This window comes from Megalops cyprinoides, chromosome 9 (genome assembly GCF_013368585.1).
Source record: "Megalops cyprinoides isolate fMegCyp1 chromosome 9, fMegCyp1.pri, whole genome shotgun sequence".
Lineage (NCBI taxonomy): Eukaryota > Metazoa > Chordata > Actinopteri > Elopiformes > Megalopidae > Megalops > Megalops cyprinoides.
This window is the reverse complement of record NC_050591.1, coordinates 26,019,349-26,047,208: the sequence shown is the minus strand read 5'-3', so window position 1 is coordinate 26,047,208 and position 27,860 is coordinate 26,019,349. Positions and strand designations below refer to the sequence as shown.

General features: G+C 44.1%; 1 protein-coding gene across 1 annotated transcript; it reads right to left on the bottom strand.

Moving 5' to 3' along the window:
• Positions 1-217: 217 nt before the first annotated feature.
• Positions 218-26,694, bottom strand: LOC118783236 (tyrosine-protein kinase receptor UFO-like). Its single transcript, XM_036536995.1, has 20 exons — positions 26,461-26,694; positions 22,131-22,338; positions 21,946-22,046; positions 21,647-21,829; positions 18,739-18,819; positions 18,529-18,644; positions 16,426-16,621; positions 11,404-11,543; positions 10,948-11,092; positions 10,759-10,782; positions 8,798-8,927; positions 8,278-8,369; positions 6,720-6,815; positions 6,537-6,620; positions 6,345-6,437; positions 6,116-6,237; positions 5,718-5,827; positions 5,118-5,277; positions 4,725-4,861; positions 218-4,400 (listed from the first exon to the last, which is right to left on the bottom strand). Exons 1-20 carry the CDS (start codon positions 26,543-26,545, stop codon positions 3,950-3,952), a joined length of 2,754 nt encoding a protein of 917 aa, XP_036392888.1. The 5' UTR covers positions 26,546-26,694; the 3' UTR covers positions 218-3,949.
• Positions 26,695-27,860: the final 1,166 nt, after the last annotated feature.

Here is a 27,860-nt window from a genome sequence, read left to right as displayed (position 1 = left end):
AAATCCTGGATTCTTGCTTTTTTTAAGTGAACATATTATGATACAACACTGACAGGAATTCTCTCTCTCTCTCCCTCCATCTCATGTGGACAATGTTCACAGGGCCACAGTAACAAAAACACACTTTTTCAGTCTGTACATGGATTTATTTGATACAAAAAGCTTATAAAAATCTTTTTTTAAAAAATAATATCAGAAAGAACAATTGACTGCCATCCTCATAATAGTAAAACACCATTTTGCCAATTTGAAACACACATTTAATTTACATTTTATTTTAAAAAAATCAAACAAAAAATACTGGCTTTCTGAAGGCACTTTGTTATGTTTTAAAGTACATACAGTTAGTATGTCTATTGATATGTGTAAATTGTAAGTTTTGATGCAGGTTGTGCTATTGAGTATGCTCTGTAGGGAATATCAGATCTTATTTACAAAAAAAAATCCTTATTTAGTAATGATAACATAAAACATTTCTAGAAACCTAAAACACTGTACACTTGTGCCAGTATCTGAATAGTTGTGTAATCACAATTCAAAATTTAACAGAATTTAATTACAAGGGTCCTGAAAATGAGCACCCACATTATGACCACATTATAAAACGTAACCTTACACTGCATTACTTTCCAGGACAACCTGCATGAATTTGTCAATGTTGTATAGAGGGGTATTTTAATTTATACATTAATTTTCTGTCTTCAACCTCTAGTACATACTGATCTGCCTGGCTCTAAATTCCGTTGCCTCCTAGGGGTACTGCATTTAGCTCCCTATGTCTGTATGTCAGCCAGCATCAAAGACACCACTATAATGATGCTCTGCAAATAAGGGTTGAGGTTTACTTAAAGGGGACCGCAGTCGGATTGCACTTGTTCTGTGCTGTGTCGGCATGCTACAACACGTTAATTTGTGAAGCAGGACTGTGCTGAAAGCTCAGACATTTGAATGGAAAACCCTCCCTGGAGGTCATCCACGATATCCCTTAAGGAGGTGAAGTGGTTGAAAAATATGCAAGAAGCAGGCAAAATGCAAGAACAAAACAGAATGCCACATGCCCATCAGACCATAGGCTGGGTGACAGCCCTGATGTGACAAACCTCACTCTCTCTCTCTCTTCCTGTCTTCAATTCACTCAGGTGTAATAATTACATCTAGTGGCATATATAGGATATCCAGCTGCTTACAACTTGAGCTCTGTTACAAAAAATCAAAAAGGTCATGAAAAAGATGAATTATTAGGTAGTTTGCACATGTGTATCTAGTCTCCAAATAACATACTGGAGCGGGAAAAAAATTTTGTTTCCCAGGAAATCAACAGGGACCATCAGAAAAAGAGAGAGGTTTGTCAACTGAGGGAGGACCAGGAAGAAGAACTGATTGCATTTGGGTTCATCACTTAAGGGCATGCCGCTTATAATAATTAAACATGTTGTGTCTATACACAAACTACTGACCACCGTGCAGAGTCGTACTTCTCTTTTGTCTTCATAAGCGTTGCACTAGACCAACATGCAAACAGTAATTCCCCCTCAACTGAAATGGAATGTACTCATTTTATCTTGTAAACGGGGGGGAAATACGTCCCTTATGGAACATTCCATGTCAAATGTGACCTAAATACGCAGAATGCAAACAGCACAGAAAGGTAAGAGTACATGAAAATACAGAATACAACAGTAATTACATAGGGAACGTATATTCATATTAGTGCAAAGTATCATTTCAGGCATACACATTAACAAACACGACAAACAACAAATAATAACACTGTGCTTGCGTTGCTGCTCTGCTTGGTACCAAAGGTTTTCCTGTGACCTTTACCAGTTCTACAAACGCCCCTTCAACACCATGCATTGGCTCTGCATGTCTGGTGAAGCCAGTCCAATGGGGGCTCCATCAGAGATGTGTGAACCTCGATGAGCTCCTGTGGTAGAATATAGCTGTGCTGTTGATGTCTCTGTTGAACCCTGTCTTTCCCTGAACCCTGAGTTATGAAGAGGACCCAAGCAGCGCATGAGGATGTTTCTTCCCCAGCCTACCAAGCTTCTCACCGTCCATTCGCCTACAATACTGTAACTTTCCTCAAATCTAATAAGGCAATCACTTGTCAATGTGTTTCTACATGTTGTTTTCACTTCCTTTTCCCTTCATCTTATTTATTTCCCTTAACTGTCATTCATTTCCCCCTTTTTTCCTTCTTTCATTTAGTTCCGTGTCTGTCCTCTTCTTGCTCTGATGTCTCACACTTTGGAGCTGGGTGGCTCTGATAGGACATCGTGTAGCAGTGGTATAAGAAGAGGTCAGATCATTACATGATCATTGCAAGAAGAGGTCAGATTACAAGGCAGTAAATGTTTTTTTGTCGTCTGAGAATTTTTTTCACATGTATTTTTGTTCTCTCATGCAGCACTGTGTGGAAAGGTGGTTCTCTGAAAAGCTGTTGAAGTCCTTATAAAGTGTCAGAGGACAGGGCTGGCTACAGGGACAAATAAGGATCACTTTAAAGACAGGACTTGGCCCAAGTGAGACAGTCTTCAGGAAGGACACCACCATGATGCACAAGGCTTGAGCCACTCAGTGACATTCTTATGTTTCATCATTTACTTTCTGTGTTGCATGGACAGTTTTTAACTTCAGTTCAAGCTGGCTTTGTAAATATTAGGGTGCTTTCGCATAACCCTTTTCAAAATGCACTGGAGAGTGAGGGACAGCTTAACTCATGCTATGTAATGTGAAACAGTGATGGGTGACCCAAATGACCTCTGTTCTCAGGTGTTCGTTTGACTGGAGGAAAGAGGTTAAAAATGGGCAAAACTAGGCGTGCATGGTGAACATGGAGTGAAGGAGAGATGGAATGTCCCTTAGCCATTTAGGCAGATGGAAGCAGAACTGGCTGCTATGCGCAGAAATTCAGAATGAATAACTTCAGAGCGGTGCCTTCATAAGAGACGAAGAACAAAATTAATAAGGGCTAACGAACGTAAATGTTCAGATGCCCTTCGAAATCTGACAGTTCTGCTGACAAAAAACAAATTCACATTACATTTCACATGGCCATACGGCTCATTTGGATTTTCAGCTCTGAAAGAAAAACTGTACCAAGATTCTCTGGAATCAAGCTATAGTACCATACCAGAGAAAGACAGCAATGTGAAAACATCCTCAACATTACACTGCTTTACTAGAATTAAAGCAGCATGTTTGTTTAAATCACATGGGGAACTGGTTCATCATAGCTTTATGCTGATTAAAGAAGAAACAATGATTAAAGCTGGTTAAGTTGAATGAACTGGCCTAGCTGTGGTGAATTCAGTAGTACTCTGGATAGCACTCTGGATGCTGGAGAGGATCCTGGCTGTGACTTAACATGCTACAGTTTACTGCTGAGCTGGTGATCTGTGTGGTCCTGTCTTTTGTTACTTATTCCTGTGTTCAAACTGGCCTGGCTGCAAGACAAGAGGAATAACAATCACAGTGGAATTGGGACCCCTATAATCCAGCCCTGATTCAGAATACATACTGGCCAGTGTCCAAATTCATAGACCTACTTGTGTTTCCCAAGAAACCTTTCAACTGAAATGCTGTAGAATCCTGTAGAATGTACTTGTAAATTTGTTTTGGTCACTGTTTTTATTTACAATTTAATGTATCTCCCTTCCCACAAGTACCATATTTAAGGGCAGGGGGAGAAAGTGCCATTGCAACAGGGGCTTGTATTAATATTACACTTCCAACTGAGGAGAAGATGAGCAGGTCTGAGCAGACGCATGTGTTTGTGGAGTGTGCGGCAGTGTTTTTGTGCTCATACAGGTGTGTGTCGAGTCCATCGTGACAGACACTGAATGCCTCCGTTTGACAGGAAACGGTACACCTCCGAACAAAATCAGCATCATCCCGACCACATCTCTACCCAGCGATGAGGGCGCGAAGGGGGGGGGGGGCATCGTCACTGCCAGGGGACTCTCTTACCAGACCCCTCCCTGTCTTCCAGCCCCTCGCCCAGGACGGCAGGGATGGGGGTGGAGCAAGAGGAGGGCTGAAGGAGCAGGGTGGGCGTGGAAGAGGAGGCGGTCAGGTGGAGGCTCTCCAGTGAGTCGTTGAGAAAGCGCTGGGTCTCGTGCTGGGGGCAGAGGACGTAGCGCCCTGGGGGGTGCACCTCCACGGTGGTCACAGTGTCCATGCCCTTCAGGCAGAACGGGGGAGGGGCCCCCAGCGGCTCCCGGCCCCCCACGGCCCCTGGCTCGGGTACCGACTCCTCCATGTTAACGTAGAGGATCTCGTCGGCCTCCTGGGGATCGGGTAGCTCCTCCAAGGCCTTCTCCAGCTCGCAGCGCAGGGTCTCGAACCCTGGCCGGTCTTTGGGGCTCAGAAGCCAGCAGGAGAACATGAGGTTATAGCTGATGGGGGGAGAGTAAGAGATTAGTCATCTCAGTTCACAGGAGTGGAAATCAAGCAAAGGCCTCACCAAAGCAAAGGCATGCAATACAAACTGTATACAGAATGTATATACTGGAGAGGAAATTCATACTGTATCCTCCTGTATACTCCTTTTCTTTGGTAACTAATGAAGTAAATACCCTTTGATATATTGCTTGTATTGGTGACTGATGACCATTCTAAATGCAACAGCTGTTTTTTTCATTATTACTCATTCAGTAGCTGTTTTACAAATACAAATATTATCCATAGTATGGCAGAGTAGCAATCTCTTAGACACCTACATGCTATCCAGGCAGTCAGGGGGCTGTTTGAGGCGGTTCCCCTGTCGAAGGTAGTCGTAGATCTCGCTGTTCTCCACTCCAGGGTAGGGTGTCTGCCCCCTGGTGGCAATCTCCCACATTGTCACCCCAAACGACCACTGACAGAGGGCGGGAGGGAGAGTCAACTTTCGCACATATCTACTCACTATGCAAACAATAGGTGCGCCTATGACCCAACTGAAGCATGTACTTGCCCACTAATGATGCATTCTGTGGGACTGTGGTGTTTAACTTGGCTCATTTTCTTATCTCAGAAATAAGGCTAAAGAGTTAGTGATTTCTAGGTGGTTAAATGCTGGCCACACAAGCACTTAAACACCCATGTACACGCTCCAACACAAACAGAGGACTTACCACATCACTCTTGGTTGTGTAGACTCTGTCAGCCAGACTCTCAATGGCAATCCACTTCACAGGCATCTTGGAGATACGGCCCTGTCGGTAGTAGTCTCCATTGTATATCTTCTTTGATAGGCCGAAGTCAGCCACGCACACAGTCATGTTCTCATTCAGCCTGAAATATGGAGAGACTGGGAGTCAGGGAATCTTCTATGCTGGAGGAAATATCCTGTTTTTCCTGTTTTCATTCAATGGCTTTGTGTGGATGTCCACTGAAGGATAAACCCCACTATTAGCTCAAAATATTTTCTGCTGTTTGTGTATACACAACAGCCCTTGTCATGTAGAATACAGTGAAAATGTAACTTTGTCAGGGCTGCTACGAAGGTTGCAAGCTGGGAGCAAGCAGAATATTGTCTGTTAGGACATTACCTAACAGCAAGTAATAAAATGATAAAGAGTTAAAGAGAAAGAAAAACTGAAAGACACAGGGGAACACAAAGGAAACACAAATGGAAATCCAGAGGGACAGAAAGGGAAAAAAGTGGAAAATGGAAAGTGGGGAAAGAGAAGAAGAGACAGACACCAGGAGAGAAAAAGAGAAAGTGGCCTTACATGCAGTTTCGGGCTGCCAAGTCTCTGTGGATGAAGTTCTTGCTGCTCAGATACTCCATACCCCGCGCAATGTCAGTCATGAACTTCACCAGCATCTGAGAGGGAAGGTACTGAAAAAGATAGGAAGAAAATAGTGGGCCTTCTGTGTAGGTGACAACATTTTTTTTCTACAGCAGAGGGCGCTGTATCTTGCATTTCTTCAAAGAAATGTTGTCACATGTCCATGGTATAAACTTTGTTTGAACTGTGGAAAAAGAGGAAGAAGAAGCACTTTCTGTTCACTGTAGAGAGTGATCTTTTTCAATAATGCACAGAAATCTGTGAATGGATGCTTAAATTATCCAAAAAATTGTAAATGTTACAGTCCCATGCAGTTGAATATGTGACAGCAGACTAACCACAGGGCAGTCGCCTAGGCGGGAGTAGAGCAGGTAGCTGTGCAGGTCTCCATGCTTCATGTATGGCAGGATAACCACAGGAGATGGGTAGCCTTCACTCTCTACCGTCTGCAGACACACACCTGGGGAGGGAACACAGAGGGATCATGGGCCATGCTGCCATCTACCAACAGCAGCTGCTGGTTTCACACACCTGACATTAATGTCATTGGATATATTCATTGCTCACCCAAGAGCCTCATGACATTGGAGTGATCAAACTCCTTCATGCAGGCTGCTTCTCGCAAGAAGTCCTCCATCTCAGTGCGTGTGCAGATAGCAACTGAAATAGAGAGAGAGGAGAAATAGATGTGAACGTTAAACTTGTGAGAGTTGTCATGAATCTTATGTCAGTCAATATCACAGCAGAGGGCAGACTCACTCTTCATGGTCTTCACGGCCACTTTGAGCACGCTCTGGGACTCATCGTGGGTCAGCAGGCCCTCCATCACAGAACCAAACTCCCCTGTAAAGAACCACATATTTTTTTTAACACACACTGTCAAGGGGATACATGAGGGAAGGACAGTGTTGTGGTGTTGACAGGAGAGGAAGGCAGACTCACCCTCGCCCAGGGTCTTTCCCAGCGTCAGTTTATGTCTGTCGACCATCACATCCTGCAGCTTCTGTTTCAGCTCGTCACTGATCCCGAGACTGTTCACTGCAGAGACCAACAGACACTATTAACATCCTGTCACATACCATCTCTGACTGTTCACTGTAACTAGTGAGGGCACTATAGTTCTGTTTTTGTTTTTGACTCCTTTTTTATTATTGCTATAATTCGACAGTAAAACAGCAGGCCTTAGCACAACGTCTCTCATCTATAGTGACTGTATTCCAAGGAATAACAGCCTGATTAAAGGGTGAGGGACGTCATTGCTGTACAATCATCATCTGATAACATATGATATTAATCCTCTCTGGGTTCTTGGATGCAGTAAAGGAAAAGAGAGTGTTAGCTTAGCCGCGTGTCTTAATCCAAGGCATATTTGTGCTGTTAATACAATGTGACAAGAGCTCTGTTTTTAAGTTTGTGTCACATCTTTGGTTCCTGACTGGATCTAGATCCCGCAGTTAGTCCCCAGTGCTGGACTGTCACACACGATAGTCTGCTCAAATGCTCTTCGTATTAAAGACCCATCGATTGATCCAACTTGAACATCTGTTTGGAAGGCTGTGGTGTACACACAGGGTGACTGGAGTTTCCTACAGCTGTTTCTGGAATATCAGCATACCACGCAACAGACAACAAAGTGCTCCATCCTAAGGCATGTTCCAACACAGCGCAGGGATGTGCTTGCATGTTCTCACGCACATATCTGCCCCTCAGGCTGACATGTTTTGGAGAGTTACCATCAGGGAAACAAAACACCCTTCCCCCTAGCCCCCCCCCCCCCCCCCTCCCTTTTTTACTTGTCCCCCACTCTGTCCCCTTCCCTCTCTGTCCTTGCCATCGGTTCACACTTACGTGACACATGAAAGACTTCTTATAAGTGTGTGTGTGCGCGCGTGCGCGTGTGTGTGAGTGTGTGTGTGTGTGTTTCAGAAGTGACTTAATAATTGAAAACATGAGTACTAACTGGGAGTGATGACTGGGCACATTAAAGTTTGTATGCTACGTATTCAACTGTGCTGTGAAGTAGAAGCCTTCACCTGCTCCCAAACTAACAATATTTTTGGTTTTTGTTTTTTTTTTTTTAAATTGTAAATTGTTCAATGGTTAAATGTGTTAATGCTGTTGTGAATTAGTTAAATAGTTTGTTGTGTTAACATTAAAGAATCCTCAGCTAACTGTCTTTCCATTTACCATAACAGATTTCCCCTCCATCATATTCCTTTAAAGATGATTAATTGAAATTGTCTATGATTTTAATTCTCTGTGTAACGAACAGCAGTTGGCCACACCCATCTACACAGGCTCATTATAAATAGGTGTAATTATTTATTTTTATAATTTTACTCTGTTTTTTACATGAGGATTGTCAGCCAGCTTCCTTACACGCACACAAAAAGGTCAGGCAGTATTCCTTGACTCCTGTGAGCAGGAAGACATAAAAACCACTCTCTAACAGTAGTGTAAATATCAGGATTCTTGGTGCAGGGCAGGCACGGACACTCACATGTGGCCTCGTTGGTCCGGCGGCTGTAGGTTCGCCGTGCGCGGTACCTCACTACCAGTTCCCCACTCTCCATCATCGGTTCAAATGCCTCCCTAATATACAACACACTGTGTCAGTACAACCACAGGTTCACATTTACAGTCACACAGTTACATACGACTGCTGTACACATACACGTGTGGACACATATTTAAAAGCAGATATAAACACCAACACGTTCACACTGCAACAAAACCCTACGATAACAAAGGAACACCAACTTGCACTGACATTCTGCCAGACACATTAAATGAAATCATGGTGTGACATAGTGGATGTATTTAAAACTCTGAAAGAATCTACTGAACAAACTAAGAATGACAACAAACGTGGCAAAAATGACAATTCTGTGCTGAGATGATCTGAACACAGTGAACGCAAAGTGTGGTAACACAGTAACACCATATTTCTACAGTGAACCCCCACGAACACACACATATATACACACAATCACAGACATGCACACTAAAAACCTACGCACCCAAATCGAGTCTCTTTACGACGCAGTCGAGCTGCATACACTGCAACCAACACTGCCAGCGCCACGGCGACGGACATCGCCATGACGATGTACCACCAGTGCCAGGAGAAGGCTCGCTGTGAGGACGGACCTGATGGAGGTACATTTTCATTCAATCAAATCAAGCCAAACACTTTATTATACTTTATTGCAGGTTACGTGAGAATGAGGGGTTATTGTGGGAGACAGAGGAGGAAACAGAAAGAGCTATGGGGAAGAGGTATTAATTAAAACAGAACTAACATGCCGACACGGGCCAGCTTTAATATCAACAAATTCTATTGAAAATGGCTTTGTTTTTAAGCTGGAAGTGGAGGAGTTGCTGCTTCTTTATCTAATGACAGTCACCTGCTATAAGTTCCCTTCGAAGGAAATGTGCTATCAGAGGAGCGTTTGTGCTACTCAATAAGCCCCGATTGTGAAAAACAATTTTCTCCCACTGCATTGTTTTAACTACATCACCTCTTTAATGTTGGAAATGCTACTGTAGGGTAAAGGTGGTCAATACAGGGAAACAGAGGCGTGGTGGGACAGTATACTTGGGGAGTAATGCCAGCATCTTAATAAATGCCAGTGGCAGCAGGAGAAAGGTCCTGTGTATGTGTCTGTATGACAGCAATGGACAGCTGTTTTTATATTCACAACACGTGCTTTCGTACATGTGCTCACAGTGTGTCTGATTGCTGCATTAGATGAGATGAGTCAAGTGACCACAGATGTGCTGTGCAGATTTACTGATGGGTGTGTCATTATTCCACACTCCCTGGCACTCGCTCGCAGCTACTCTCAGTCTCTCCCCCACCTCTTCCAGTGCTCACACATTAGCGTGCTGCCCCTTACAATGTCTCACTTCTGCCTTTATAGCCTTCCTTTCTCATCTCTCTCTGTCTCTCTCCATCAAAGCAGGAAGGAGAAATTACAAAAGTGGACTGAATGTGATGCTGTCCATATTTTCAAAGAGCTGGTAAAGAGAATAGTAGCGTCTGAGACCAGACGTACATGCGGTCTCTGTTTCACAGTGACTGTGTTTGTCACATTTATAAAAACAACACTATTAATTTGCTGGGGAATGAGAACTAGTATGTGAAAAAGAGGGAGTAAATGAAAGGAAGTAGAAAAAAGGTGAAAAGGCAATTATATTTTTTTCCTGTCAGTGGTCTTTGTTATTCAGTATTTTGTTGTGTCATTCTTTTTGTTTTAGTCTGATGCTTCCTTTCAATGAACTTGTTATGGGGAACTAAAGGATACTTGGTTATTTTATCCCTTCAGTGCGCGCTATGTCCTACAGAATATAAGCACCTATTTGAAGGCAGTGATTTTCGTCTTGCTGTTGTATGTGGTCTGTCATTCCTGAAATGTTACACATGTGTGGTATAATAGTGTATAATTTCTATATTCAGTGGGTACATGTAAATGTACTAAATTTATAAACAATTAATACAAATATTTGTCTTGATCCCAAGTTCATCCCTTTAAAAGAAAATACCACCTCTGTTGCTTCTAGTCTCCATCATATAGTTGTGAGATGTGAGGATGTGACATAATTGTTGGAAAAACGTCCGATTACGTATAGTAACTCTTTGAGAGTTTTTGTCTCTCTCCTCTGAATTGTCCGTCCATCTTGTTGGTTGATCCCGGTTGATCCCTTACGCTTGTGTAAATATTTATGACACGTCTCTCTGAGCCGGATCTGCCTCCCCCCCATCCTTTTATCATGGGTCTGTTCCTTCTTCCTTCATTTCCTTGCACACACACAGAAACCATCGCACGAACTGAAACACATACCCAGCGAGAACTGAGAAGGAACTGTCTGAGATCACTTCCCTTCATATGACCACAAATCTGTGTGTGTGTGTGTGTGTGTGTTTACCTGTGTGTGCGTGTACTTGGTAAACCAAGAATAAGAAACACAGCTAACTTACCTCTAGAATGTAGCTCTCCCATGGCTGTAAGAAACAGTTAAATTGGTTATTATTTAGACGTCACACTGCAGTCTAAGATTTTGCTGTTTTTCTACTTTTTCCTCCTCACCCCCACCCCCTTCAGTACTGACCCTTTTCTCCATAAATCCATAATCCCCCTCTCCTGCTTTCCCCTGCTCTTCCACTCACCTGGCTGTATGAGGGTCAGAGTCTGGACAGGGCTCCAAGGCCCGGGTCCTGCCCCTGTGTAGGCACACACCCGGAAGGACACGTTGGACAGGGGGACGGACAAATTTATTGCCAGATCCGTGTCGAGCCCAGAGTCCAACACAGTCTAAGAAGAGAAAGATAGACACCTTAACACTGTGTTTCCAGACAGGTTTTATTTTTGCTGTAGCCATTGTAGCACTGCACTTTTGATATACTTAAGTACATACTCAGTCAGAGCATCTTCACATGCCATGTGTCTATTTGCAATATTGTCAACAGGCCACAGCAAGCGAATATAGTTCCACATATGGTATGTAAGTAGGAAGTACTGATGACAGTCACTGTCCATGTGTCCATGAATGTGTCCATGTTTGTATGTGTGTGTGTGTGAATCTGTGTGTGTTTCAAGTATACTTGTCTGTAAGTCTGGCTTACTTGACCCATGTTGGGGGCACTATACTCCAAAGTGTACCCCAACAGATGTCCATTCAGTCTGCCTGGTGGTTGCGCCCAGCTCACCAACACCTCTGTCCCATTCAACACCGCGCTCACGTTCACAGGTGGGGCATCAGGCACTGTGAGGAGAAAACACAGCATATTTTACAGTTACACTGCTTAGTGAATCACATTATCCAGCATCAGCTGTTGTGAAATCACCTCTTCTTCTCTTCTCTTCCCATAGATTTACACTTTTTACATTGATTGCCGTTTCCCTATTTTCTCTAGAAAATGTAACAATTCAGTAGCGAGTTGTGACAATTCAGTTTTAAAAAAGTGTTTTAGTAAAGGAAATTTGATTATCATATTAAACAGCTGCGATCGAAAGAGAGGGGCTCGATAAAACAGGGACATCAGAGTGCACTAAAAAAGCCAACCAGTGCAACTCCAGAGAGCCCTGGTGCAGACGATGATGTGCCAGACTGATCTTGCTGTGACAGAACTGGGCCTCTGGGGTGTGGATGCCCTGTGTAGGACAGCCAGAGTGTGGAGCAGATGGGAGGGTGGAGAATTGGCCTCCTTTCGGATGCTCAGTGCTCCGAGGAGTTCGGAAGCCAAAACCTCCACTGCGTCTCAGCAGGTCTGAGGGACACTCACGCTGAGCTCCGGCCCTTTTTCCTCTGGATCAGAAGGCCAGGAAAAGCCACAGGCAGCAGAGAGAAGCCTGAAAATAGCAGCAGGAATGTGTGTGTGTGTGTGTGTGTGTGTGTGCACGCATGCATATGTGTGTGTGCTCATGCATATATGTGCGTGTGTGCATATGCGTGCGTGTGTGTGTGTGTGTGTGTGTGTGTGTGTGTGTGTATGTGTGTGTGTGCAGACTGCACTTCACCTCTGTCCAAGACACTAGCAGTATTTCAAGAACAGCAGCAATGGGAATATGACATTCATTTTCCTTTGTGCACTGCTCAAAATAACCAAGGTCAAACATTTTAAATGGTATGCAAATGTACAACATAAATGTGTTTATAATATACTGCAGCATTATGTATAAACACTACAGAAAAGACAATCCCTCTGTTCTCAAACACATGTAATGATGCGTATATGAGGTGATTTCTCTATGTAATGTGAATTGGCACATGCAGCACCCTGATCGCTCTCTGTCAAGAGGCCCTCTCTCTTGGAGTGGCTTTGGGAAACACTGTGCTGCGCTCTGATGATGTCACCAGGAAGTGCTTCTCTTCTGATTGTTTCCACATGTGGCTCCGATTCTGTCTTCCAGGAGTAACACAAACACGCCCCCTCTCTCCATCCCACCCTCGCTCCCCTCTGTCCGGCTCTGCTTTCTCTCTCTTTTCCTCTCACTCATTCTCTCCATCTCTCCCAACCACCTGGTTTGGCCTTCTCTACTGCTGTTAAATTAAGAGAGAATACAAAAGGTGTGGGTGCTATGCTTGAGAGATTAGCAAAAGAGAGCAAAAGTACTTAAAGACGGGGAGAAAAGTACAGGTCAAAGCAAAGCAGTACAACTTGGCTTGATAAATTTATAACAACAGAACTTTATGGCTCAGTCTAGCATTACGTCTATGTGAGCTGGGGCCCTAGGGACCGTGGAGCTGAACAGTCACAACGTAGTACAGGAAAAGGGCCTCAAGATGAAAAAAAAGGAGGCTGTTCCAACAGGGAGATTTAAACTCACACATATGCACACGTGCATATTACATTAGGAGCATGTGCAAAAAGCAGCACAGGATGGAGATGCATCCAAGAAGCTATACTGTAATGTTGCAGTGGGTGAAGTGTAGATGCAAAATGAATGTTATACAGTCCAAAAGCAAATGCACAGCAGAAATTCAGTGGTTGAGTTGGTGTAAAAATAGAGCAGTTGTGTTACACGAGAGAGTTATGGTGAGACTATGGAATGTGATGCTGAAAATGTAATAAAAAAGATATGTTTATAGATGTTCTGAATAATTTCATGCATGTAGCCATTATAAAAGAAGGATCTGGAGATCGAAAAGTAGAAATGTTTTTTTGTTGCTGAGGGATTTGATGCAGATGTAGGGGTCTCTCTCTAGCTCTCTCTGGGACAACATGGGGTCTGGGAATTTAGCAAAAAAGATGTTTTAAAAGCCCCCTCTGCTTTTCCACTCCATCTCTCTCTTTTCCCACAGGGCTTGGCAGTATTTTATCCCTGAATTTTGAGAAAGTAAAATTGTGGGTCATCAGGGGTAGAGAGCAAGAGAGAGAGGGAGAGAGAGGGAGGGGGGGGGGGGGGGGCGGAGAGAGAGAGAGAGAGAGACCGAGCAGAGCTGCACAAAATATACAAGAGTTATGCTCCTTTTGAAAACCAGGAAATACATTCTTCTGCTGATTTTTATAGTATTTCATATCTGCTCTGAGAAAATTGGACAGATGGAGAGAGGGAGAGTTGGATAGTAGGATGATGTGGAAAAGAACCAGGCAGGGGTCACAAGATGAGAGGAAGGGTGACTCATATCAGGAACAGAGGTATAAACACTGATAGGAATTTGTTATGAGTCTTCTAATCAGACTGACATGGTCACATAGCAGATGTGGCACCACACACACCCTCAGTGTGATTGAAGAGACAGGTGTCTCCTGGTCTTCTCATGCCACATCTCCGGTCTCTTTGCCTCATTTATCTTTGTTATGAGGACATCATTTCTGAACTCTTTGGTAATGGTTTCTGCATGTGCTTCTCAGGCTCACGTTGGGTTCCACCTAAGCCCTGGTCCCTGCCAAATACTCTTCAGTAGATATGAATATCCATACAAAGTGTAAAGGTTGCAATACATGTGGCTATAGTGGTACTTTGTCTAATGAAGGAAGCACACTTGGCCACAGGCCGAGGTTGTTGACCCTCTATTTGGACATAAACAGGGAAAAGAAAGGGGTAGATGGGGCAGACGTAGTTGCTGTAAACATCTGACACACAGAGTAAGTGGGAAGTAGGGTTTTTATAGTCATGGATGGTTTGTCTAGGTCTGGTTCACTGCATAGGGCCTGTCTGAAAATTCTCCCAAAACTTCATTTGGAACTTCAATTAGCGAGTTACCTCTAAGCCTTACTGGTAACCCAAATCAACATCAACTCCATTTCTTGTTTTACTGCATCCCATGCCTGTCAGTGATACCGGCCATCAGGTGATACAGACCATAACAAAGTTGACTCCAAAAACAAATCTGAGGAGATTTACAGACTGTAAGGTCACATAAACAAGCTTCCAGAGCCTTACTCACAGCACTGTCTAACTGCAGCACAACACTCATGGGAAGTATGGCTCAGCTATCATCAGTCACTTCCTGACCTTCCATTTCTCTCTATCTCATGTTCTATTCCAGCATCTAAGCCAGTGGTCTTCCTCCCCTGCCTCATTCTTAAATCATTACACTGGCATGTAAAGTGGACTAAGACCAGCCAAAGAATCAAAATATAAAACTGACACGCCCTCTACTAATGAAACCCTCTGCATTTTATTAAGCCAAAACATAAAATTACACATGCTCTCTCTATCACTTCAAATACAGCCATTAAGAAAGACGCTGAAGCGTTGAGGTTGTACAGAAGGATGAAATTAAGAACTCTGATGGAGGTTGCATCATAAATTGCTTGGCAGAAGTTCAAAAAATCCTCCTCTTCCATGCCCCTCTTTTCTTATCCATCTAAGATGACTAGCCTCTTCTCCTTTCTCCTTTTCATTTTTACTTCTGCTCCCATTTTTGAAAATGGTTATGAAATGCTAGTTCACGGAAAGCATGGTGAGGTGGAAACCCCCCTTCATACTCTCTATCTATCTATCTTCCTCCTTCTCCATCTGTCTTGTTCCTTTTCTTTTCTGCTCCATTTATTCCCTTTTCTACTGACATGTCTTAATCCCAGGTTATGGAAAGCATGAGCTGGCACAGAAAAACCCCCCACTGTCTGCTTCTTAATTCAAATTCATACAGGCCGTGGCAATATGAATACAAGGGAGCATGGCCAACTTTGGCTTTGCCGGCATGCTGGCAGAGAATTTACCCTCTATTTTCTTTTCTTTCTCACCCCCCTCACCACCCCCCACTTACTTCAAAATCTCTCTCCCTGTTGCCAAAGTTTATAGTTTAAACACGCTTAGAAACTCAGATGGGAGCAGTTAGCAGCCTCCTACACTGCCCTCACCCTGTATAAACACTCTTCATTTTGAATAGACAGGACTGGCACTGAAGAGGTTTGCACACTAACTTGTGTTCCAACAACAAGCCACAACATTAACATTTTTCTCTATTAAAATTAAAATTGTATTAATATATTTTAAGACACTTAAAACATTTTAACAAAGGCTCCTGTTTGAATATTGAAAAAAATGGATGTTGTTGAATTGTTCTGTGCAAACCCCTGTGGATGACAGAGCCACAGACCTTTTGATAAAAAAACAATAAGGTAAAAGAGGTGAACAGAACTGACTTATTCTCTGTGATCTAGCTAGCCAGATAGCTATGGTCAAAAGCTAGCATACAAGTATTCCTCTAGCTGACACTGACACTTATATTGTTTGTATTGAAACCATTTTTCTAACAGCATACATACATATTTTTTTTTACCATTTCTGATGTAATTACAATATTTGGTTGCTACATAGATGACGGGGCAAAAATTTTATACATTCTCTTCCAGAATCACACAATGTTGGGCAGCTTTGGCCTCCTGGAGGGGGGGCTTGACTCAGTGTCCAAACCTCTTAAATAACCTCAGCTCTAATCTTATTTCCCTGCTGGTGCAGTTGCTCAAACAAAAACTCCTGGCCTTCCCTGACCAACTCAAACATGATCCACGGACATCAAGCAAAAAATTCTTAATGAACAGCTGAAAGTGCCAGGGTGGGATTCTAACAAGAGCATTGCCGCTGTAAACACACCCATCGTCTGAGCACAAAGGCTACATCCACCACTAGATAAAAGGATTAGACTCAACAGTCCTGCACAGTGGGTGAAGACAGGGCACAAAACAGCTCACCTCCTTCAGCGGTCTGTAGTGTCACCCAGGGCGTCCAGGAGGAGGCACCCTGGCTGCTACGACAGGCTACTCTCACACTGTAGTAGCTGAAGGGCTCCAGGTCCGAGATGAGGTGGCTAGCAGGTGGCACGTTGATGTTCTGGTTGTAGATAAGGTGATCAGGGACTGTGCTGAGGTCCATATCGGAAGGCACAGCCTGAAACGTGAGGATGATGAGGATAATTAATATAACCTTTCATAGCTTTGATTGTAGCATATTAATATGTATCGAGCAGATAGAGTACATAGAGAACAAACTGAATGAGTTATTAAAATGCATATCTACTATGTTATCCCACATAGCAAAAAAAGTATAATTCGGTTAAGGGAAATGTTTTATCGATAGATACTCTATGTAATCTATTAAATTTGATCATAACCCCTATTATCTCCCCTCAGTAAGTTTCAGTTTACATAAAAGAGAAGTGATCTGTCACACTTCTCCTTTATTGACACCTCTTTAAGAAAGCCAGGATGCTCTGGAAGGAGAAAGGAAGAGAGACAGAAAGTGGGAAAGACAGACGGGGATGTGGGTGAAGATGACATTGAATGACGTCTATCAACCATTCCTCCATTCCTTCATCTCTCCCCTTATTTTCCTCATCTTCTCTGTTCCCTGTCCTCAGCTCCCTCCTCCAACATTCATCTCATCAATCTCAGTGTGTGAATCAACAGGTTTATGAATAGTGGACAAAAACAGCCCTTTGAAAGTAATACACCCATCAGCGCAACAGGATGTGAAAAAGCCCTCATCAGCTGAAACTGAAAAACATGCAGTGGATACTTATGCTGTAAACAAATAAGAACAAAGAGCTGGGGAGAAAAAGCTTACAAAGCCGAGTTCCTAAACCTCATAAAAACCTCAAGCACTTCTCATTGTCCCCCCCCCCCTTTGTCTTTGCTGGAGTGCCGCAATACTGGAAGCACAGGCTCTACGGGTGCGGGGTGGGACTTTCTCAACCGCCTCACCTCGCTCCCCACTGCGAGAGCGTTACAGCACAGCGCAGGGAGGGTGAATAACGGGCCTCGGTCCAGGAGCGAGCGCTCCTCCGGCGGGGCTGAGGTGGCCTCCCTGCCGTGCCAGCGGGCGGCTTGGCGACAGGAGGAATGCAAGCGAGCGTGTGTGAGTGTGGAGTCACGGGTGACTCAGTGAATCAGCGTCCGCGTGGTAAACACGGGCACTTAGTTCAGGCTCCAGCTCAGCCCTGAGTCACCCAATCAAAGGAATTCTCCTTGCATTTCTCACTTCCGAAGTACCTGCTGCTGCCTTTGCCCTGTTTTTATTCTTTATAGATATATTTTTTTTCCTTTCCCTTTCCCCTATGCACACACACACACACACACACATATATAAACATATATGCATATCTGTGTGTATATGTGTGTGTGTGTGTGTGTGTGCTTAAAATGGTGATGGTGCATTACAGCAAGTGATATGCCAGATGCAGAGACTACAACTAACTAGTGTAGCCTTTTAAGAACCCAGAGTTAGCTACAAACTCCCTCTGAATTGAAATTCCTCAACAGTTTTATTCTTAAAAAGCCGCCTGGCTGTTGCCTAACAGGCGAAGGATAGCACAGAGGATAGGAAGACAGTGTGGGGTACAGTCTTAGAGGTGCTCGAGGGGTGCAATTGATCAGAAACAGATGCTCATTGGAGCTGCGGAGTGTAGGCGACTTTTAGGGAGAGTGCTAGCTGCCAGTGCTTCAGTGTGGCAGCACAAAGAGAGGGGAGATGTAAGAGTTAAGTCCAGGAGGCCACTTTCCCAGAGTGAAACCTGATCTACTTCTACCCAGCCCAGTGGAGAGAGGGAGGGAGAGGGGGGCAAAGGGAGGAAGAGAAGATGAATGCAAAACCCTTTTTTACATCACATTCAAAGTCTTTCTTTTATGTGATGATTTGTTACAGTAGCCCAGTGCCTTGTTGGCTGATTGTTACAGGAAAATAAAAAGATACATGTGTGAGTCTGTCTTAGTCTGCTGTCTACAAAGGCCCTCTTGCGGTTTCTCTAATTCTGACCACTCTGTCCGTCTGCAGCCAGGGACTTTCCTGAGCTCTCTTACCTGAATGGAGCACACCGTGATGGGGTACGCTCCTCCGAAACCGGGCCGCCAGCTGATACGCAGGCTGGAATTGGTGGCTTCAACAGCCTGCAGTTTCTGAGGCGGAGATGGGATGACTGCACAGACAGAAAGGAAGTGGAACTGTCACGTAAGGCCGGCCTCAGTGTGGCACACACTTCAGAACCCCGACACCCTGCAGCTCATCCCTACCTGTCACAGTGCCCGCTGCCGAGGTGGCCACGCCTTTGCGGTTCTGGGCCTCGCAGGAGAATGTGCTGGTCTTGTTGAGCCCTGGACAGGGATCGAAAAGAATTATAAGAGTGACCGAAACATAGCATTACAGCCCTAGAGAACTCTGATCTGGGCATGGGCGTGATGGTTGGTCATATGGTCATATGTTTACACCCAAGATGGGATATTTGGTTACAGGTGTGGAATATATCGATGGATGTGACTAAAGAACACTTGTTTAAGTCTTCGAGTGCATGACCGCAAGTGCATGTGTGGGTGTGTTTGTGTGAGTCAGCCCAAAGAAGGAAGTGGTCTGTCTTCTAAAAGATGGAGATTCTGGTCCGGTTTATAAAGAGCTGAGCTGCACATTCCTGTTTCTGCTTTCAGAGTCTTTGCTGACAGGGCACACACACACACACACGGACACACTGTCTCTTCTGCTTTCCCTCAAATGATTTCACCTTCCCATTTATATCAGCAAATGTCATCATCGGCATTGCATCAGTGTCTCTCATTTACCTACAGTACACGGAACTACACGCAAGAGAACACACACGCGCATGTTCTTTATGTGTCCTGAGAATTTTCAACCACAAGACAAGTACTAGTAACATAATTTCTAAATGGATAACTTTTGTTATTATCGTGTATTTGTGTGGAATGTGAATAAAGGCCAGCCACTGCGTACGGAGCCACACCTGCTTTGTTAGTCTGGGACTGAATACAGGTGTGTGACTGCAGTTGGAAAGGGCAGTTGAGTTTTTCTGGGGCTCTGTCAACCTGCAGGTCCTTTGTTTAAAATATTTATTGTAAATAAATTATATATAAATTATTTTTGTAAATGTCTCCATTCCATGTTTTTTTGGGCAAGGCACTGGCTATCACTAACACACACACACACACACACACACACACACCCTGACAAACTCTGCTGCACACACAGAGTGATGAACACACAGCTGATTGTGGGGCCCTCATCGTGCTCCTTTGATAAACGGCCGCAGTCCAGTGGACACCATGCTTCCTTTGTGTCAGGTTTCGTGTGGGCAGTGGTTTGGGAGGGTGAGGGACCATCATAAGGGGCGCAGAGAACAGAGGAGAGTGAATGCTGACAGCGAGTGGGCGAATGAACACACACAACACATTACGCCACACTCTCCTTCCTTCCCTCTCCTGTTTATTTCCCTTCATTTTCACTTCCACTGCTACCATAAGCAACTGAGAGAAGCTCACAGGGGAAATGCCGGGGTATTCTACAAGTAACAGCACACGAGAGGGCCACAGTGTGTGCAACAGGGCACGTGGGCTTGTGCACATTACAGCATGTGTCTCAGTTAACGTGAGTGTGTGCGTGCCAGACCAACTGTGTTCATCCTTCTTAGTTGCGAACAAAGTCTCAAGCTTGGCTTCAAGAAGTGCTCTACAGATGTGACCAAGGCAGGCTGTAATCCTTGCTTGTGGATGAGCGGAGCTTTGGTGTTTCTCTGATGTGGATAAATGAGAGCATTCTGTTGTGGAGGGTTGGGGGTTTGTGCTATATGTCTGTATGGGACAGCAGTGGGACGTTGCGTTCGTCAGTTTGAGTTGGTTAATTGGGTAGTTATGCTGCTTATCTCTATTAGCTGACTGAACAGAGACCTTTGCTGCATGTCTGTTTGTGCCTTTCGAGTGTGCCTCTCCCTGGCCCTTCAGGCCATGCTCAGTCCTGGTGGTTCGGACTCCCTCCGAAATGGGAGAGAGCAGTGGGCACATTCCAGGCCAGTGAGCAAACCCGCTAATGGGGCATTGGTCAGTGAGGGCAGAACTTCTTGAACCAGCGGTGGTGACTCAAACCCCACCCTTCTCCCTGTCTGCGCTGTGGGACTTTTTCTGCTCTCCCCTGAGTCACAGCAGCTGCAGTTTTGACAGAGGAAATATCTGTGTGGCTCGTAATAAATAGTCTTACTGTGGTCACCTCCCCTTTCTCCCCTCTGCCTTGCGGGTCCCTGACCAACGCAACCAGTCAGCTCCTCAGAGGACTCACGCTCACCCATCAACCCAAGACAAACAAGCTACGCACTCTGAGGAGGGTGTTTATGCAGTATTTACGGCCAGTATTTATTGATAATAAAGGCAAAGTGCTGAACCATGGGCAGAGTTAGAAATATAGACAGAGGAGAGTGCTGCTTCCCTGCCCTGGTCCTCTGAAGAAATGACTCATTTACACTAATTGCTGAAAACGTATTTCTACAGGCCGGGGTTAGCAGAGACTTGTGAAAAACACTGCAATGTTACATATCCCACTAATCCTTTCATGTTTGAAATGGACCTCATGAGAGGAGCTGAGATGAGCAGAGAGTAGAACTCTGCCACTGATGTGGACTGTGGAGATAAGACATTTACAATATCTTTGATGTTTGCTATACAGTGTCTGTGAGTATAAAAGTGACAGTGGGGGCAGTATGGTACCTGTCATGTTGAGTATGAAAGTAAGATCAGCAGTGTCTGTGATATTTAGTGTTTAAATGAGATCAGTGCAGTGTCTGTGATATTTAGTGTGGAGATGAGATCAGTGTAGTGTTTGTGATATTTAGTGTGGAAATGAGATCGGTGCAGTGTCTGTGATATTTAGTGTGGAGATGAGATCAGTGTAGTGTTTGTGATATTTAGTGTGGAAATGAGATCGGTGCAGTGTCTGTGATATTTAGTATGGAGATGAGATCAGTGAAGTGTTTGTGATATTTAGTGTGTATGTTGAGAACAGTACATTGTCTGTGACATTTAGTATGACATCACTAATGACATTGAGTACCAAGGTGACTGGTAGCACTGCATGTTGAATGCAGAATGGATACCAGTGGTGGCTGTGGGTGTGAGTATGGAGCTGCCTCTGGCAGCGGTGCTGTACCTGTGATGTTCAGTGTAGATGGTGACAGAGCAACCGGGTCCTTCAGGGTGTTCAGCGGAACTCCATCCTGCAGCCAGATGACCTCCACCGGTTCTGGTGGCCCGTGGGCCACACAGTGCAGACTCAGGGTAGTGTTGGCCTCCACTGTCATGTCGAAGGGTTCCACAGAGAAGTGAGGGAGACCTGAGACAGAGAGAAGAGACCACTTTATAAGCGGAGAGACCTGTCATGAGAAGTCAAACTGCAATATGAGACAGTTTGTGTGTGACAATGAATGTGAGTCATTGGGGCACACTCACCTTCCAGCTGAATGTGCCCCTCCAGCGATGAGATCTCCTGTCCCTCCAACATCACCACACAGCGGTAGCCCCCCATGTCTGACAGCTGGACCTCCTCAATCCTGGACACAGATAGACTTTAACACCCCCCGGCCATAACAGCGATGAGCGCCCTGACCGGACGGACAGACGGACGGCTCACGCACCTGAGCTCGCTGGTGCTCAGCCAGCTGTTCTCACTGACGGGGACCTGCATCTGGTTGGTGTCGGCGTACTCCAGGGGCTGGCCGTCCCTCTGCCAGACCACGTCAGGGGGCTCGCCCTCGCCCCCGTCCCCCCGCAACACGCACTGCAGCTCCACCGGCTTGCCCAGAGATGAGGTCACATTATCCGGGCTCTGGACGAACTGCATCTCTGGATTCAGGGGAGCAGAGGCGTCAGGAGTGTCCCACAGAAACACACACCAGCTTGCCAAAATATGAGATCACATCATTCGGGCTCTGGATGAACTGCATCTCTGGATTCAGTGGAAGGGAGGTGTTGGGAATGTCTCACAGAAATGCTCACTGGCTTAGACATTACTGCTGCCGCGAAAATGTCCTCTCACATTTTGTCTGTGTTCTGCTAGCAACGCCTACCCACTGGTAAACAGCACTTTGACCACACACATCCAAAGTGAAGTAGTCCTATAAGTTTGTACATATTGACGGAATAATTACATCTTTTCTGCAATTACACCTGTTGGTGAAAACATCCAAATTATTTTTTGGTCCTACAAGCTATTATTGTGGCTGTGTTGTGTTTTGAAATTTTGATGAATTTGGATGAGAATGACTCATATCGACTTCGTCTCCCACTGGCCACTGCTCTGCAACAGTGAATCATATCCAGTGAGTCATACCCATAACCTGTTGGTGACACATAGATCTTTTCCTATATGTACTTCCCATTCATTCTGCAGCAACTCCATCCGTGGAGCCCTGATAAATACCTCCTTTTTGATAACAATTCTTGGGATGCGTCCCTCTGTTTGCTGTGTCAGGTGAATGTCCACCACATTGCCAGAGAGATTGAGGTAGAGGTGAGTAAATACACAGACAATGTTGTGTTTCAGGGCTTATCAGGACTGGATTTTATGAAGACCCACTGAGACTGTGGAAGCCTGTTTTCTCAATGAGGAGCTAGACACCAACACTCAGTCTCAGTCTCAGTTCACAGTATGTTGGTTCGCTCTCTTTCTTTACCTCTCCCCCAGCTCCCTGCTATCCTTCACTATATATCTTTCATTAACTGATCCAAAATGCCTGCTGTACCAGCTCTTAGTACATTGCAACACAAAAAAGTCAAGTGCAGATTATACAGCTGTGAAAGCTTTTAGCAGAGACAGTCTACCGATCAGACTGCGGTAGTGAAACTGCACCTGGACAGTAGTGCAGTGCGCATTTTATTAAACAGTTTCCGTAGAAACTGGAGTGAAATGAAGCAGACGAGGCTCCCTCCGTTAGAAACTCCTTTCTTAAATGTGAGCCAGGAGCAAAGGTTTGCCTTTTTTCAGCAGACAGCCATGGATCGCTCTGGATAAGAGTGTCTGCTAAATGACATAAACATAAATGTGAATGTGTACAGCACAGAGGCTACCACAGACAACCAGCATCTTTTATATTTTTGTCTGCCCTGCTACCCCAGTTCATCTCATCACAGTGTGTCTGTGATAAATATCTTTTCCTTGCTATGTCTCTCTCTCTCTCTCTCGCTGAGTGTGAGGTAATTCAGACACACACAGCTTCACAACCAGACTAGGTTTGAAGTGTTTCTGCCAAAACATCTACAAATATGCTACCCTTCCAAAAAAAGGTCCACTTTGTGAGACCATAAATATCACAAAAATTCATGTAACTTTCCATTTGTCTCTTCCAAATCTCACTCTCTGGAATAAAAAAAAACTAAAATTTCCATGTTTTCAGTTCCATGACATGGTTTTCACACCAATTGCCAATGCTTGAACAACAGAGACAAAGAAAGAGAGGATTATTTACATATCTGAAAGGTTGTGAATTATACCCTTGCTGTGCCATATTGTTGTAAATGGTAGGAATGCACAAGTCCTCTCTGTATCCCTTTTTCCTTCTGAAACTGTGAGAATTTCTCAGGCTTGTCAACTCAGTGCCCCTGTCTGTTTCTCAGTTCAACCTCTCACCTCTGACCTCGAGAGTGTAACTCCTTTTTTATCATGCTGTCAGCCCAGACAAGACTACAAGCGGCACACACATGATCATTCACATTTCTTTGCGGTGATACCCAGTTTAATGTTCTTCATAAGATCAATACACCTGGTCTAAATGTAACAGTTGAACTCTTTTACATGAAGTGGAAAATTGTGCTTCTCTTTATAGATTAACTTTGTCTGAAGTAAGAAATATTGTTGTGGAAAACATACTTGTTGGCATGGGAACACAAACAGTCCCTCTCACACATCTTAGCACACACACATGCACACAGCGTTAGATACAGACGTCTGTCCACTCTTCTGCATCCTTCAGTCTTTTCTCTGGACTTACTTTGTGTTTTAGGTCGGCTGACTTCTTTCAGAAAACTCATACAGTCATGTGCTATTGTCAATGCTGAGGAAAAAAGATCAGCCTCTTTTCACTCTCTCATGCTTGAATGTTCAGGTTCAAATGCTTAACTGTCACACTAAGTTGAACAGGTATTCCAAAAAACGTCAACTTCACAGAGGTGGCCTCAATCCTCGTGTATGTGTGTGGGTGTGTGTTGCACACTATAGTAAATTGTTAGCTGTTCTAATTGCTGTTCTTTTTTGCCTTTTGCTATTGTCTTTCTTTTATTCACTTTCTTTTTTTCCCCTTCTTTTTCTTCATCCTACCTCCTCTCCATCCCACTCCCACTGGACTCCCACGTCTCCCATTTCAATGTCTGAAGTCACAGGAAAAGAATCTATAACAAACGTAACTGTACCTCATAACTCTTCTGTCCATTTACCTTTGCCTCTCTTACATTTCCTATATCTCCGTTCCTCTCCTGCGCATTCCTCTTCACGCCATTCCTCTAATTGACACTGCACATGCCCCCCTCCCCTCCTGTCTCCCCTTCTCCCCCTCACTTGTGCCCCTAACCCTATCCATCATTTCTCCTGCCTGAATCAGCGGTAGTTCTGAGTCACTTCTAAAAGCATTCTTTCTGTACGCCCCCACCACTCTACCCTGGTCCAACGTGCAGAAATCAAAGTTTAAACAGCAGTGCTTCTCATTCCTAATCACACCAGGAGATGCCCTCTGAAAGAAAAAAAAGTTTAGGCATGCAAAATAACTCTGGTGTCCCATTACTCCACTCTGCCCTGTTGAGAACGGTGCAGGGAGGTGTATTTTATCAGAAACTGAAATGCTCTCACAAGCCATTTGGGGGGGGGGGGGGGGGGGGGGGGGGGGGTTGTCAACAGATGGGGATAAAGCCAACAGATATACTTAAACTGGAGTAATGACACAAATGCATGTCGATGGAATGAGTCTGAATGATTAGTTGGCTGAGATGAGACATGCTCTCAAAGAGGGCTTTTCAGACACATGTTTGTGGACAGTGCAGCAGATAAGCACTATCACTCCCAGACATAAGCACATCTGTAACACAAATCTTAACACATAGTCTTTCATTGCTGCATAATTGAGCGCCGGTGCATTGCACTGGTCTTCACATCATTCTCGTTTTTAAACTGTATAGGTCTTCATCTGCGGGTATCAACACCAGGAACCTGTGCCCTAAACTGTCTTACAATCCAAGAAAACACACTTTATGGAGTAAATTTTAAATCAGGGTGAAGGTCTTCCTCTTCATTTTCTTTCAAACGTCATATTTTTTGCACTGCTTTGTCTTTAATATGAGGAAATGGGGGAGTGGTTATTTTTGTCAGTCTTTCCATTATCGATCCATCATGAAACTTAAGATCACGTGTTAACAGTGAGAGAACTAGCTAAACTTTGCATCTATTGATCACTGTTGTGTCTACCTCAGACAGTCGCTAATACTCTTGAAAATCTTCACGGCTGTTAGAACGTTGTCTACGTCTCTTTGTGTAGATGCTGGGAACTTTCTGCTTGAGAATGGGGTGCCTATTCAGTGATATGCATTGTACACACACAATCCCATGCACACCATATTAGTGTCACCATCCATCTAACCACCCCCACCCTTCACTTTTATGAGATGCCTTTCACTGCACTTATATCTTAGTTTTCGCCAAAAATTGGTTAACACGATCGATAAATAAATACCTGCAAACCTATTAAAATCATTGTGTAGTTCCTTCGTGTTATTTGCAGACCAGATTGTTATTTTTCCACCAGGGCATTTTAGAGATAAAATATTAAGAGATTGGTAATCTCTGCTTTCCGTGGAACGCAGATATAAAAATGATGATGATGATCATGATGGTAGTCCTGATTATGATGACAAGGACAATACAGCACATTTGGGGACATAAATTGCCACTAAACAAGCAGAATGCATTCCCCAGGGACTTACCAAGTGAAGTGCCGGCAGTTCCTTGCGTGTACAACGCCGGTATAAGCACCGTCAACAACAGCGTTCCAGCGGAACCAAAACTCATCCTCTCCCCCTGCGATGATGTCCAAGGTTGATTAGAATTCCGCGCTCGTTCCGTGGTCTCCTCTAAACTTGGTGCGTTGGAAACAGTAATACTCAGGATCACCGCATCGCGTCTGGTTGCCTCTGCTAGTTCCACGAAAAAACTAAAAAAAAAAACCTCAAATTGAGTAGCGAAAAGTTAGCCGAAATATGTTAGACTGGCATATAGCTGTGGATGTCTTTTTGCATGTATTCCAAATGAACTTTCAGAAGTCTGCTCTTTCAAGAAAAAATCAGTTCCAACAGCAAGCGATTTTCAGTTGCGGTAACTATTCGATTAAACAGATTTTGATGGGCTGTGCTATATAAAATATTCAGTCCTACTGACGGGAAGAAAATATTTTTTGAGAAGAGAAGGAATTTTGTCCGATAATAAGTGGTAATCCACCGAGAAAACGGTTATCCCGTTGTTACGCCAACTACAACAGAAAACAGTTCAAACTTTTAAGTGATGAACGAAACTTAGTAGTTAGAACCGGAGAAATATTTTCTCTCCGGTTTCTTATGTAGTCTCTCGCTCCTGAGCGCTCTTGTGACCCTCTTTTTCTCTCCCGCGTATCTATTCTGGCATCTCGCAGCCTTGTCCCTATTCTTTTTTTTTCTTTTCTCCCCCCTTCAAACAAGATTCAAATTCCTTAACTCAACTTCTTTCTGTTCTCCTGCTCCCTCCTCCCCCTACCTCCCCCTCCCTCTCTCACGCCCTCCCCCTGTTTTTGGATTTTATTCTCACAGGAGCCAGAGTTATTCGCAAAAATCGGAGGTTGACACAATAAAATAATGGTTATCTTTTGGTCGCCATGCATGATGTAAGCAATTAAAAGTTGTCTTTTAGCACACATATGGTCATATGTCTGTGACAATAAAAATGTCACTAATAAATGTTGCTATTGGGAAATCGTTAATGATTTTTTTGTGATATTACAAAGAAACTAGTTGCTGCTTTAACTAGTAAGCTCCAAGGAGCATTTTCCACGTCACACTGTGATAGCCGTCGTATTCTTTTAAACTGGTGTATGTCGTGAAATTGCCAGTAATTGGAATCAGCAATCATTAACGTAAGCAAAAGAATAGTAAATATTTACTCTTAGTGATGTGCATATTCTACATTCCTTAGTCCTATCACTTCATCCTTTTAAAATAAATACATAAACACACTGTGGTCTACGGGTCATTTATTAGTCTGGTTATTTCAATTCCCTGTATGGAACCCCATGAATGGGCTGCGGTATGCTTACATTAGTTACATTGTAGACAGCAGCACATGTACAGAAAATACA

Bases quoted from the DNA above. Each gene is read 5' to 3' on its own strand.
- LOC118783236 (XM_036536995.1), bottom strand. From the start codon at position 26,545: ATGAGTTTTGGTTCCGCTGGAACGCTGTTGTTGACGGTGCTTATACCG. The intron at 18,645-18,738 runs GTAGGGATGAGC...CTGTCTGTGCAG, and splicing joins GGCAGCGGGCACTGTGACAG to TCATCCCATCTCCGCCTCAG. The intron at 6,438-6,536 runs GTGAGTCTGCCC...TCTCTATTTCAG, and splicing joins GGCCGTGAAGACCATGAAGA to TTGCTATCTGCACACGCACT.